The sequence below is a fragment of the Physeter macrocephalus genome, chromosome 18 (assembly GCF_002837175.3).
Source record: "Physeter macrocephalus isolate SW-GA chromosome 18, ASM283717v5, whole genome shotgun sequence".
Taxonomy (NCBI): domain Eukaryota; kingdom Metazoa; phylum Chordata; class Mammalia; order Artiodactyla; family Physeteridae; genus Physeter; species Physeter macrocephalus.
This window is the reverse complement of record NC_041231.1, coordinates 55,653,098-55,668,349: the sequence shown is the minus strand read 5'-3', so window position 1 is coordinate 55,668,349 and position 15,252 is coordinate 55,653,098. Positions and strand designations below refer to the sequence as shown.

Sequence of the window (15,252 nt, the reverse complement as noted above, 5' to 3'; positions counted from 1 at the left end):
AGGAGACAGAGAAAAACACACTCCCGTAAAAGATGTTGCAGATTAGCATCAGAAATTTTTCCTTTCTTCCTCCCTTAAAAAAATGTACATCTTCTCTGTACAGGATTTAAAATACAGGTAGGCAAAAAAGAAAAGGTAAACAATCTCTCAAACACCCACCACCCAGATATGCTCATACTGACAATTCTGTTTATGTTGCTGTGGTCCTCTCCTGTGGGAACATAAGCATGCGTCGATATATGATGAATGCAATGTGTGTCTATACACCAGAGCCAGACAAACGGGGTTCAAACCGTATCTCTACCACTTGTAGACGTGTGACCTGGTAAATCGGGGAAGAGGACAATACGTTCTTCTGAGTCCTTGTGGGGGACGAGTGGATTAAATATACAGTATGCTCAGAACTGGGCATGGTGGAGGACAAGGCCCAACGTCTGAGAGCAGGATGCCCCGGGCAGGACATGCATCTCACACAACACCTGGTCTCCGCACGTCCACGTGTGTTCACGTGGCTACTGACGTTGAACAGGCCTGGGCTGAATGTGTGCATACGTGCAGCTCTTATGTCTAAACACACAAAATGGGATCCAACTTAAGGCAACCTGCTTTTTTAACACCGCTTACCATGATCTGCATCACCATTTTAGTGGCTCTGGGGTCGCCTACTGTACAGAAGCACCATCCTATCTACCCTCTCCAACTGTCAATCCTTTGCATAATTATTTGGAGTTGTGTTTAAAGGCTCACCTGGTAGATATCACAGAGATTCAAAAGGAAGTCGAATAAAGATCAGAAAAGCAATAGTCCACTAGATCAAAACAAGACTATTTTCTACTCCTTTGAACCAACCTCAAGTTAGTGAAGTGGCTTATTCAGCCCACTCAAGTCTAGTTATGATTTAAATCAGAACCTATAATTTAATACCTGCTCAACATTAAAAACAGTAAGATCATTTGAATACAAATTTTATTTAATAAAAAGACTACATGATTTGTACAAAATAAAAATCGGAAACACCTTGAACGCTTCCATTCCAACTCTGCAGATGCCTTCTGTGTGTTGCTGGGCTACCACCCTCACCCTATGTCCACGCAGCCAGACGGGGGTGCGTCAGGCACCGCCAGGCTGTAGGGAAACCTCAGGTGAGAACACACCTAATCTATTTTCCAATCAAACTCTCCAGTGAATGCTGACCTTCCGAGAGGCATGTGAGTTATGAGCAAGGCTAGAATTCCAAAGGGTCACAGTCCTTGTCATCACACATGGTCCAGCCATGAGTCTTGGTGTTGGTCTGCAGGGACATGGCTGTGGGTCTCGGCTGCACCGATCACCGGCCTGTCCACGAACTCCACAGTGCACAGCTCTGGGCTACCAGCCCCACAGGGCGCACGCTCTAGCTCCAGCACGATGACGGTGTTTGGGGCCGAGGTCACCAGGATATGCTGCGGCACGAACAAGGTCATCTGGGGGCCCCGTGCTGGCCAGTAGCGGCCAAGGTTAAAGCCATTAATCCACACCTGACCCTGGAGAGAGAGAAAACCATCAGCCCAGCTGCACTGAACACCCCGGGGAGTGCGAGAGCCTTGGCGCAAGGGGGCCAGGGCGGGGAGGCGGGCAGTGTCCCCAGAAAGGCGCTCTTCTGCCACAGGCCAGGCCCAGGGCCAGGCCAGGCCAGCGTGGGGTCCAGCATCCCGCTGCGATGTCCAGCCAAGTCGGGCAGGGGCTGGGTGGGAGAAGCCGCAAAAGCCGCCCCTGGCACCCACCCTGCTTCAGGAAGAGATGTGTCTGGTCCCTTTGACTGGCTTCAGCACCACACATATCAGCACTGGATGACACTGTGGCAGATGCACCAAGTTACTGGATTTCGTCCCGGGACCAGGGCGGGGTGGGGGTCAGGGGCCTGTCGGCACACACCAGCCTCTGCCTGGCGCCTCTGTAGGCAGCTGCCGCCCCGCCTCCTCAAGGAGACGAGCTTTATTCTCCCCTCCTCCAGGCAGGTGGTGACCTCGCTGCCTCTGTGCACGAGATAAGCACGGGGCCTGCAGCGTGGGACACACAGGTCCTCTAGAAGGATGTGGAGGTCGCGGAGGGAGAGACGGGGGCCGCCCAGGCGGGTGTCTATGTTCCTGCTGTGTTTTGGCAGTTTTCACACCAGCACCAGAGTGAGGGTGGGGACTTGCTTCCAGGAGCAGAGGGGATCCTACAAGCTGCAAAGACGACTTCCATGAGTAGGAGAAGCTGCTTCCACCACAAAACTGAGAGGGAGGAGAAAGTTCTCAAAATAGGGACCAGGTGCAGGTGTGTCTGCACAGCCTCTAGGCAGGAGCTAGGATTTGCTCACAGGTGGGACTTAGCAGTTGGATGAATAGATGGAACCTTCTGTTACGCAGAAAGAGAGCAAAGGAGGGGAGATCTCACACACACGACAGAGCAAGTGGGGAGAGAGAGAATACGTGGGAGACGATGGGGGGAAAGAAGGAAGAAGAAGGAAGGGAGGGAGGGAGAAGTATAAAAATCGCTCCCACGGTGGCCCACATATATTGGGGGACACCCTGGAGGAGGCCCAGTCCTGGCTGCCACCTGCAGCCCTGACCCAGCTGCAGAACTACTCAGTTCTTACCTGGTTAACCCCAGGTGTCCCCTCAATGTCAGCTTCCTACCTGGGTTCAAACCTTACTCCTGCCACTTACTGGCTGTGTGACCTTGGGCAGCTCCCCACTCACTCTGGTATTTGGGGACAGTGAGGGCAGGAGGAAGCAGTGCCTGGCCCGTGGTCAGCATGGCGTGGCAGCACCCCTCACACCAGCACAGTGAAAAGACCTTGGCCTCCACAGGCCCACGAAAGGAGGCCAGTGATGGAAAGCCACCTGTCTGTCGGGATAAGTCATTTAGAAAAAGGGTGACAGTTTCACAATTCTCAGAATTATTTTACTCTTGTTTTTACCACGGGATATGCTATCTCGATCCATCCTGAAGGTACACGCAATGACAGCCTCACCAGGTTTTATCAGTTGAAGATCTGGCAGCACCCTGTTTCCGCAGTATTAGAGAACATCAGAACTTGACTTTTGCGGTCGAGGGGGAACGATGGGCTCCAAGGGGGAGTGCGAGAGGACTCGGTGAGTAGCACACAAAGGGCTGGTCTGGGCGACACGGGCTCCACACTGCACCCCAGCCACGGCCATGCTGAGGGTCAGTCCCTTCTCTAAGATGCTACCCCTCCCATCCCTCGTACTGCACCGGGCATGTACACCTGGAAGCTGGGGACCGGGTCCTGAGTCCCCTGTGTTGGTTACTGGGACCTGGGAGCGCAGGGTGGAAATAGGCTCCCCTGGCTCCCTCCAGGGTTAGGGGATGCAACTCACCCGGGCAAGGAGACAGGGTGCAGCGGGCAGGGGCCCTGGGAGCAGAACGCTCCCCGAGCAAGGAGCAACTTGCTTGACACTGGAAGGTGGAAGGGGAGCTGGGACGCTGCTGGGGGTTTTCACGGTTAAACGAGGAACTGACAGAACCAGGCACCTGTGGGCTCAGCTCACCCTTGGTCCACCCGCTACGCCAGGTCCAGCTCGTCCTCCTAAACACTGCCCTGCCAACCAACAGTGTAGTAACTGCACAGACAACAGCCCCAAAGACCTCCCGTGAGCTTCCCAGGGTACCACTTGCTTCTGGGAGTCCCCAGAGAAGCCGACTGGACCAAATCGGGAGGGTGATGAGCGTTTCTGCCTTTGATTGTCTGGTCCTTCTTCCAACTTTCACTTCTCCAGCTGCCCCCATGTTTCTGGAAGGTCCAACTCCCACTAGCGAACACTCGTGGTGGCCCCACTTCCCAGACTACTCTGTGACCGACGGATGTTACCCGCAATTGTCACTCCTAGTTGCGCGTCAAAGGTGATACAATTTTTCTCCTGATCCTCCTTAATTTGCACAATCTGTTCTAGTTATTCTTTTCTCCCCCAAATTATCACCTGTGGCCTATTTTAAGCCTTCAGCTCCCACGTGGACTCTTCTTTTATCGGCTGCGCCGCGGCATGCGGGATCTTAGTTCCCTGACCAGGGATCAATTTCGTGCCCCCTGCAGTGGAAGCGTGGAGTCTTAATCACTGGACTGCCAGGGAAGTCCCTGGACTCTGTCTTTTAACTTGCCCAAGTGACCCCAACACGTAGGCATCCTGCCTGGCACCTTCCCTCCAACTCTCCCAAAACCCAGGGTTACATTGTCTTTGGTTTTGGTTAATTCTCCAAAGCTATGAAAGTCTTCAGGACAAACTTCCCCTCTACTCTCAGTCCTTAACAGAATGGACATTCGACGAAGCCTGTGATGGTTTGGTTGCCCTTCCAAGAGAGAGGAATGAAGGATTGGGAAAGCACAGGTCATGGTACACAGCTCCGAGGCATCGCTGGTCAACAGAACTGTCTGCAGAGATGGAGGGCTCGGCGATGCCAGCTGTGTGCCCTGACAGTGGCTCCGGGGCACCTGCGGTGTGGCTGGTGTAAGGAACTGAATTTTCACTTTGAATTAATGCAAACGTAAACATAAAAGAGCCACACGTGGTCAGTGGCTGCCGTGCTGGGCAGCACAGCTGAGCTGCAGTGAACGGCCGTCACTCCATCATCAGACTGGTGTCCCCGCTCCTCTCCACCCTCATGGCCAGTCCTCCAGAGCACGTCCCAGGCGGCGCTGACCCAGCCTCCTGCAGCTGCGCCCCCAGGTTGGCCCCCGGACTTCCTCTAACTCTAGATCCCAGGCTCCACACAGCAGCTGCATAAAAGTAAGACAATTTTCACACGTTTCTGCTTCTAATCTCCTTAGTGGCCAATAGGCACATACCTTGGTCGTCTCACCCTTGCTCCCAGCTCCCCACTTCCCCACTCCGCATGACAAGCTTGCTCACCTGTGCACCAAGCATCCCCTGCGTCTGCAAGACTGTCCCCCACACCTGAAGCCTTCAGATCCCTCAAGTCTCCATCCCATCATCACCTCCTCGGAGAGAAGGATCATGTCATGCCCTCCTCAATTCTGGGCCTTCCATTCCATCACTCACTCTCCCTTTAATTTCTTTCTTCTAGTTACTGTCAGTGTTTGAAATTTTGGTCATTTGTTTCATTACTGGTTTATCAGCTATTTCCCGCAGAGACTCTATGAAGGAAAAGGCTGAGTCTGTCTTGTTCAGGGAGAGCTTCTCAGCACCTAGCAGAGAGACTTTCAATATACACCAGTGTTGACTCAGTAAATAACACTGGAGGATAATTCTGCCTGGGGAGACACTCAGCCCTACTCAAAGATACTTCATGCCCCTCTGCTCTCAGCTTAAGAATTTTAGAGAATACTGTTTACTGGAAGAACAATGCAATATTTGCTTTCCCCCTTGATTAACACTTTAAAAGAGTCAAACTTAAAAAAAATCTATTTTAAAAAACATATACACTCTGGGACTTCCCTGGTGGTGCAGTGGTTAAGAATCCACCTACCAATGTAGAGGACATGGGTTTGAGCCCTGGTCCAGGAAGATCCCACATGCCCCGGAACAACTAAGTCCGTGTGCCACAACTCCTGAGCCTGCACTCTACAGCCCACGAGCCACAACTACTGAACCCACGTGCCTAGAGCCCATGCTCCGCAACAAGAGAAGCCACTGCAATGAGAAGCCAGTGCACCGCAATGAAGAGTACCCCTGCTCGCATAACTAGAGAAAGCCGTGCACAGCAACGAAGACCCAACGCAGCCAAAAATAAATAAATGAAATAAATGAACTTATAAAACAAACAAACAAACAAACATATACACTGTGATTCTTGTTTCTCTTTTAAAAGTAATGCTGAGGGCTTCCCTGGTGGCGCAGTGGTCGAGAGTCTGCCTGCCGAAGCAGGGGACACGGGTTTGTGCCCCGGTCCGGGAAGATCCCACATGCTGTGGAGCGGCTGGGCCCGTGAGCCATGGCCACTGAGCCTGCGTGTCCGGAGCCTGTGCTCCGCAACGGAAGGGGCCCCAACAGCGAGAAGCCCGCGTACCGCAAAAAAAAAAAAAAAAAAAAAGTAATGCTGAAATTATTGGTGGAGGGGAGAGTAGGCACATGTGATCTAGAAGTAGACACACTCTTTTTTTTTTTTCCTTTGGCCGCTCCATGCAGCTTGTGGGATCCTAGTTCCCTGACCAGGGATCAAACCCATGCCCCCTGCAGTGGACACACGGAGTCCTAACCACTGGACCACCAGGGAAGTCCCTAAAAGTAGACATACTCTTAATTAATACAGGGAGCCTCACTGAGGCCGAGCATCTGTAGAGTGAACCCAGTGGCTTCTGGGGCTTCCTGTGGTTGTCCCAGCCAAAATATCTCCATGACAAAGGCTGACTTTCTCTGACCACGGCTTGACCCCTGGCTGACTCCAGCTCTCTGCTATTACCATCAAGGTGGTAATAGTTCCAATGAAGGATAGGAAGTGCCTGACCTACTCTGTGTTGTCGGACAGACATATGTCTGCTTGTCTGTTTTAAATTCTCTAGATTAATAGAACTCTCTGATAAGAATGCAAAGCAAAAGAGTCAATCCTGGTTTAAGTCATAGCTTTAAAGTTTTCAGATGTGGTCAGGAGTTCCTTTAACAACACCAAACTTGGGTTGAATGTCGACTCTGTCCTACTCTGGAAAAAGACATTTAGACACTTGGAGGACTTAACATGGAAAAGACAAAGTTTCATTTCTCAAGGTTAGAAGGCTCTCACCACACACAATTCATGAGTATTTATGGCGCTAACTTGGGAGGAAAAAAAAAAGGAAAAAAAAGGGTAAAATAGTGAGAGATAAGACATTAAATAAACCTCCATGAAGTACACAGGGGAAAAACAAAATCTCCCCTCCCTTCAGACCCCAAGGGGTCTGTAGCTGATGCAAATCCTTTGCTTCCTCCTTGGTCTTAAAAGTAAAAATGTTAAAGAACTTTATGGTTTCTCTGTATTTTGGGACAGATCCAGATAGAATCGAAGCCATGAAAACATAGAATATTAGCCTAAAAGATGAGTCACTTCCTCCTCTCAGCAAACCCCAGAGGTAAATTCCTTCCTTCTCAACTCCCCCAGAGTGCCACCATTGCTTGATCTTTTTATGGAGCATCTCACCTAATGACAGTCATCATGCGTTCTCACGTGCTAGGAACGTGCTAGGAATGAGGCTAGGAACTGGTGAGTGAAAACCACCTCCAGGCAGCCATATACTATTTGTTACAAAGTCCACGCACTAAAATTTGTAGGAGACCCTCCTTCACTCAGAGCCTATTTACTCCTGTTTACACACAATTCTTACAAGTTTTGTTACTAAGTTAATATATATTTGTGCAAAGGAGTCTGATTATGTAGTTTCCAAGTTCACAGGACTTGTGACTAGAAACAACGAATGAGGTGGAAATAGTAGATTTTGTCGGGGGGTAAGAATAACTGTAAATCAGGCCAAAAAAAGTTGAAAAAACATCAAATTCAGGATGAAAGTAGGGTCAAACAGTGCTAAGACTTTATGGCAGACTGCAGAAATAGCTACAATTCTGTGCAGCTTCCCCTGTCAGGAGGTAGAATCTGTTTCTCCATCCCTTGGATGGGGCTGGCCTAGTGACCTGTTTTGGGCAAAGAACATGGAAGAAGTGACATGTGAATTCTGACTTGGGTCTTAAGAAACATTGCACATCTACCTTCTTTCTCTGAACCCTGCCAGTCGCCATATAAACAAGCTAGGGCTGGCTTGGTAGATGAGGCTGCTGGTATTATTTCCCACAGCTGGGTCCCCTCTCCATTCCCCGCCCCCCGCCACTGCTGCACTAAAGTCCAGCTTCCTTCCTTGTCCTTGGACCACTTCTCCTGCAGAAGAGTAGGTTTCAGGGGAATGAAGAGGAAGGGACTGTCTTATATGTATTAGGTGGGAGGTGCCTCTGAGGCCTCCGGTAGCTGGTCCACCCCGGTGCTTGGATGTGGTGTTCCCAGTCCTCAAAAGTGGTGAGTTGGAGCTGAAAATTTGGGTGTTACCAGCACATCTGTGAGGATGACCTCCCACGAAAATGTAAGAAGAGGGCCCAGGATCAAGTCCTGAGACCCGAAACACAGACACAGAAAGAGAAGCCTGAGGAGGAACGAAGACGGGGAGGGAAACCAGAAGTTTGGTCACAGACGTCAGGATAGCTTCAAGGGAGGGAGTGGTTACCTATGTCAGACGTTACCTGCCAAGACGTTAACTGAAAAATGTCTGGGGTGTCACTATGTGGGTGCCGGTGGCCTTGGCGGGGACAGTTTCCGAGGAGCGTGGGAGCAGAGTTCCTCCCCATCGCCCTCCACTTGGAGTCAGTTCTACAGGTTGGGTCCTTTCCTAACAGCCCCAAACCTGGGACAGGCACCGAAAGCACACCTTTAACTTACATTGTACCCCACCTCCCCATTTGTACAGAATTATCCGTATAGACTCAAGACTGACAGGTCTTCTAGAGTATGGCCATCAGGTCTGGAATCAGAGATGACAATATTCCATTGTACTGAGTGCAGCTTTCCTTTTTTGCTGTGTTGCAGGTTTTGGTGGCCAAGAGCAGACAGCTCCTCTTGGATGAACGGGAAGTACTTGAGACTCAACATGCTCAACATAGGGCCTCCGGTCCCCACCTGTGCTCCTCAGTCACCCCTCTCAGAGGCTGACAGCTCCATCCCTCCAGTTGTGTAGGCTCCAAACTCTGGAATCCTGCTTCTGAGCAACCAGCTGTAAGCTGGGGGTTCCCACGCACCCCTCCTCAGGTTCAATAGTTTGCTGGAATGGCTCACAGAACACAGAAAAACATTTTACTGATATTTATGGGCTTATTATAAAGGCTACAACTCAGGAATGGCCAGTTGGAAAAGATTCATAGGGCAAGGTAGGAGGGTGGCTGAGCTCCCAGCCCTCTCCAGGTGTACCTCCTGTCCAGGTGTATACCTCCCACCCAGGTGTACCACCCAGCACTTGAATGTTTTCACCAGCCCAGAAGCTCCCCGAATGTTGCTGTTCTAGAATTTTTATAGAATTCCATCTCCAGTCCCCCACATTGGCTTTAGAGATTGGGGGTGGGGCTGAAAGTTCCAACCCTCTAATCACATCATCTTTCTGGTGACCAGGCCTCCGGACAGGACTGGTCACCAGAAAGACCAATTGATTAGAGAGCTGGAAATTTCAAAGGCAAGATGCAAAAAAAGAGTCTCAAAATAGAAGGGATTTCTGTCAGCTCTTTGTTATAAATTCTTTTATTTCATGATTTTTTTTACATCTTCAAAGAGGGAATGTTTGCCTTTAAAGAATAAAATTGCTTTTTGTCCGTATTCTATGTTGATTCTTAACATTCAAAGTTTAATTCTGGTAGAGGAAAAGCTGGAAGTTACCCCACCCCTCTCACTGCCAGGCTTTGCTAGGCACCCAGACGTACTGAGAGTGGTAAAAAAATGCAGGGAGGCTACACAGGATATTCATGTGAGATTATCCACACGCATCTGAAGGAGAGATAAACAGCACACACGTCACTGCAGCGGCAGAGCACGACATTTTAGGTCTGGCACATCTGACCCAGCTGGAGTACTGAAGAACAGTGCCTATTGCGGGGAGTTTGCGTCAGACGAGAGTTCTGTGAGGACCAAGTGCTGGCCTGTGTCTCTGGGATGGAGCAAAACATGCCTGACCGATTCCCACTGAAATCCCAGTTGACATTCGGGCATTTAACCAGAAAGCCACATCTGACTTAAGTAAGGCTGAGTAATCAGAAGTGATTTTTTAAATCTCCTGAATCACCTTTATCAGTGACTTCATTCACTCCATCAACGTAGTTTCTCTACAGCAAGTGAATAGCATAAGTCAAGAGGCTGGGACAGGGGCCTGACAGGGCCTCCCTGCTGGAGGTGGATGGAGCGGGGGTAGTGCCTGGAGCCAGAGTCTTGGAAACGGCCCAGGCTTCAGGCAGTCCATCACCAACGCACCCCCAGATCTGCCAAAGTGCTTATTCTCCCAAAGTCAGAACTCCAAGCCCTGTTGGGAGTGGGATCTGTCTGTTCTGCATCTGCTGATCGTTCAGAACCTCAGGAGCTGGCTCGGGACTGTCCTTGGCAACAGGGACCACTGCTCGCTGGAAAATAACAGAAAACACACATGCTCTGTCCTATGTATGATACACATATGTCCTCTGACCTTCAGACCCGTGCAACCCAGGTCCACAAAGCCTGTGGATGGGCCTTTTTGCAGGTGTGTGTGTAAAGCTTTATTGAGTTATAATTCACATATAATACAATTCCCTCATTTCAAGTGTACAATTCAGTGGTTATTAGTTTACTACAGAGCTACCCAACTATCACTCCGAAGAGAAACCCTGCACTCTTTAGTATTTACTCCCCATCTCCCCGCAATAGCCCCTTCTCCCTGCTCTAGGCAACCACTGATCTTCCCATATCTAGAGATCTGCCTATTCTGGACATTTCTTTTTTCTTTTTTTGGCTGCGTTGTGTGGCATGTGGGATCTTAGTTCTGTGACCAGGGATGGAACCCGTGCCCCCTGCAGTGGAAGCGTGGAGTCCTAACCACTGAACCAGCAGGAAAGTCCAGTTCTGGGCATTTCATGTACATGCAGTCATACTGTATGTATGGTTTGTGACTAGCTTCTTTCACTGAACATGTTTTCAAGGCTCATCCATGTTGTAACATGGATGAGTACTTTATTTATTTATTTATTTTCATTTATTTTTATTGCCAAATAATTTTCCATTATGTGAGTAGACCAGATTTTGTTTATGCATTCATTAGCTGATGGGCATTTGGGTTTTTCGACCTTTTGGTTGATTTTGGATACTACTGCTGTGAACATTTGTGTACTTGTTTTTGATCGGACATATAAATTAGATGGGCTTCTGGGGTTCCAAACCCCAGACACATTCATAAATATTGTGTGTACACGTACTTTTCAAGCATGACGGTGCAGAAAATCCATCAGACTGACTAAGTAAGTAAAGAGCTTCTGCCTGGATAATTAGCACAATCTCCCAGCTGGCCTTCGAGGCCCCGTACATGCTGCCTGCCTTTTCGTGTGGGCCTTTAAGTCAGACAGACCTGGGGCTGGGGGCCTTTCCACCACCATGTCTGTACCTCACACACGATACTGAGGTCTCTGAGCCTCTACCTGCTCATCTGCAAACTGGAGACACTATCAGGACATCCTACCACAGGGGCCTCCTTTGATGATTAGGAAGATAGCGTCTCTTAAGTGCCGAGCAAAACTCCTGGGTCAGTAACTCCTGGGTGTGACACTTCTATGACCTGGCCAAGGCAAAACCCCTTGACCTGAAAAACATCCTATGCTTCTCCATTTCTTCATTTTTGCATCTACCATGCTTTCACCTGAAATTCCCTCCTTGACAAAGCCTCTGATTCCAATGAAGGACCATCCATCCTTCAGGTGTGTTTCAAGCTCCATCTGAGCCCCCTAGCCCTGTTCATAACCCTTGTGTCAGACAATGTTCTCTTTCTACTTTGCATCTCCTGAAGGTTGTTTCTCTTAAGGCACTAAACTGACACCACCTGGTGAGCAATGGTTTGTGCTGGGTCTTCTCATTGGCCTTAGCCCTGTACCCAGAGCACCAGCCAAGCCCCTCTTCAGCAACAGGACCTCCCAAGGGCCTATACTCCTCTCACGTGCTTTCTTTCAAGAGACCCAGCAACACAGGCAATTCCCCCTTTCCACCTGAAAGCAGTTACAGAGCAGCCAGGCCCAGGGAGGACACAGAAAAAACTGGGCACTTAAAGAAATGCCCCTCGTGAAACTTATGACTCAGTGGGTGAAACCAGGGTGCCAGCCTGAGTGAGGAAGCGTCATGGAGCTGAGTCCAGGCGGGGCACGAGGTGGATCAAGGGGGACGAAGGGTCTGGGAAGGTTTCAGAGAGGAGTTAATGCCAGTCCTGACGTCGTGAAGACCCAGTGAGCAGAGAGAGGGAATGAAAAAGCGTGAACACAGGACACCAAGAGGAAAAGCGGGGAAGGACCGGGGGTGGGCAGGGAGCGAGAAAACCAGAACGAGGCTGCTTGTGCTCCAGTGGGAAGATCCGGGGAGGGCTTTGCTTTGTATCTGGGTCGCAGAGGCCCTGGATATCGCTTCTGGGCTGCAACACGGGTGTTGGCAGAGAAGACAGAAAGGCTGACAAAATGCAGGAGGAGAAAGAGAACAGGATCTCGGCCTGGAGGAAAGAGGTGGGAGGGCGACTTGGAGCTTAGACTTCCTCCTAGAGGCCACTGGGCAGGAAGTGAGGGTGGAGGCAGAGAGGTAAGTCTGACAGGAAGCTGAGGAACAAAGGAGCTCTACCTGATAGTGTCAAGGAGGGGGAGTCCTCAGCGGAGGGGGTGGGGAAGAGGAAGGTGGTTTAAGGGGGATGATGAGGGTCATAAAGGCCAGCTGGGGACAGGGACGAGAGAGACCCAGGACTGCTGGGCAACTTGGGACCTCCAGAGTTTGCAGACAGTGAGGGGAACGTGGCCCTGACAAATGTGCCAGAGTGGCTCCCCCAGGGCCGCTCAGTTACTAGTGAACCAGCGGAGGCCAATGGTGGACCCACTCCCAGTGGAGGATGATCAAGGAGACAGAGTGGAAGGATAAGGGGGTCAGTGCATTGATGGCCCTTAAGAAAATGGTGGTGATATCTAGGCAGGATGGGGAAGAACTGCGGCCTTAATGGTGGAGCTTCAGGTCATCCATAAGATCCAAGAGTAGGCTTGGGAGGCATGAGAGTTTGAGGGATAGAAATATGTGGCCAGAGGGAGGATGGTAGAGCTTAAAATTCCGTAGGTATATTCATCAAGAAATACAATATGGGCCTCTCTGGTGGCGCAGTGGTTGAGAGTCCGCCTGCCGATGCAGGCGACGCGGGCTCGTGCCCCGGTCCGGGAAGATCCCACGTGCCGCGGAGCGGCTGGGCCCCTGAGCCATGGCTGCTGAGCCTGCGCGTCTGGAGCCTGTGCTCCGCAACGGGAGAGGCCACAACAGTGGGAGGCCCGTGTACAGCAAAAAAAAAAAAAAAGAAATACAATATGCTTGGGCCATAAACCAAGTCTCAATAAACTTAAGAAGATTTTGCAACCATCACCACAATTTAATTTTGGGACATTTCCATCACCCCAAAAAGAAATCCCATACCCATCTGCAAGTCATTCTCTATTCCCACCCTCAGTCCTAGGTGACCATTCACTTACTTTCTGTCCCTACAGATTTGCCTTTTCTGAACAATTCATGCAAATGGGATCATACAATACGTGGCCTCCTACGACTGGCTTCTTTTCCTTAGAATAATGTTTTTCAGATTCATCCATGTTGTAGCCTGTATCAGTAGTCTGCTCCTTGTTACTGTGGAATACCATTCCATTGTATGGATATTGCACAGTTTATTTATCCATTCATCAGTTGATGGACATTTTGAATTATTTCCAATTCTTGGTTATTTTGATAATGCTACTATGAATATTTGCATGTAAGTCTTTGTGTGCACATATGTTTTATGTCTCTACCTAGGAGTAGAATTGATGAATCCTATCGTAATTTTATATTTAACCCTTGAAGAAACTGCCAAACTGTGTTCCAAAGTGTTTGTACCATTTTACATTTCCACTAGCAATGTAGGAGGTTTCCCATTTCTCTACATCCTTGCCAACATTTGTTCTTGTCCATCTTTCATTATTATAGCAATTCTATTGGGTATAAAGTGGTATTTCATTGTGGCTGATTTGTACTTCCTTAATGATGTTGAATATTAAGGATCTTTTCATGTACTTATCAGCCATTTGTATATCTTCTTTGGTGAACTATCCATGCAAGTCCTTTGCCCATTTTTTGATTGGGTTGGTTGTCTTCCTATTATTGAGTTATAGGAATTTTTATATATTCTAAAATCAAGTCCTTTGTCAGGTATATGATTTGAAATCATTTTCTGCCAGTCTGTGGCTTGGATTTTCATTTTCTTAATAATGTTTTTTGAAGGGAAAACATTTTCAATTTTGATGAAGTCCAATTTATCCATTTTTTCCTTTAAGGATCCTGTATTAGGTGTCAAATATAAGACATCTTTGCCTCACCCAAGATCATGAAGATTTTTCTCCTTCTTCCAGAAGTTTTATAGAGGAATTAAATTAGAAATCAAAAATAAGATATGCTTTAAAAAATGCACAAATATATGAAAATTAAACAACACACTTCTAAATAATCCATGGTTCAAAGAAGAGATAATAAGGGAAATTAGAAAATATTTCAAACAGAATGATAGTGAAAATATATGTCCATAAACATGTAAAAAGCAAACATTATAAAAGGGCATTTATTAAACACATGCCATGTGCATCGTCTCTTCCAGTTTTTTTTCCAGTATTTTTTTCCTCTTCTCCTTCAGAGTCAAACTTCTCAAGAAGAATGTTTATCTTCAAGTATCCGTATTTATTCATGTGTTCATGTCCTCCCCCTACACTCCTCAGTAGAAGGCCATCTGGCTTGCAATGCTTCACTCTGCGGCTTAGCCCTTACTGAGGGTCCCCATGACCCCCTGGTGCTAAATCCAGCAGAGATGCTTCTGTCTTCATCTCACTTGTCCTCTTGGCAGCATAATTGTTGTTCTCCTCTCATTTTTTGGTCTCTCCTCCTCACTTGCTGTCATGTTTGTGTCTCTCAAAGATCAGCCTGAGGTCTTCCTTTCTTCCTTCTTCATCCTCTCTCCTTAGAGGACCTCGTCTATCCCATGTCTTCAACAACCATCCATACACAAATGATCTGATATGTATGTTCCCAGCCCAGATCCCTCCTCTGAATCCCCACCCATAAATCCAACAGCCTCCTTGTGTACCTTCTCTCCACTGTTCTCCAAGGCATTTCTAACTCAGCTGTCCACATCCAGACTCATGATTTTGCTCTTCCAGCCCAAGTCCTCTTCTGAAATTTCTTCTTTCAGTAAATGGTACCATCTACCCAGCTGCAAGCCTGGAACCTCAGAGTCATCTGATACATCCTTCTCTTTAAATCACTATATCCGATCTGTCATTACATCTTATTGATTTAATTTTATTCTTTTTTTTTTGGCTGCACCATGTGGCTTGCAGGATCTTAGCTCCCCGACCAGGGACTGAACCCACGCCCTTGGCAGTGAAAGTGCGGAGTCCTAACCCTGGACCACCAGGGAATTCCCGATTTAACTTCAAACGTCTCTCATATAGTTGATGTCATCTCTATCTTGGCTCCCACCATCCC

The 15,252-nt window shown here is 48.6% G+C and overlaps 1 protein-coding gene across 1 annotated transcript in view; it reads right to left on the bottom strand.

Annotated features, from left to right (window-relative positions):
- Positions 1–957: 957 nt before the first annotated feature.
- The window catches only part of GLB1 (galactosidase beta 1), a 94,697-nt gene continuing 80,402 nt past the window's right edge, over positions 958–15,252 (bottom strand). Inside the window, exon 16 of the mRNA XM_007125241.3 lies at positions 958–1,523. Coding sequence (XP_007125303.2) covers positions 1,257–1,523 — 267 coding nt within the window. The 3' untranslated portion in view covers positions 958–1,256. The remainder of the gene's footprint in view (positions 1,524–15,252) is intronic.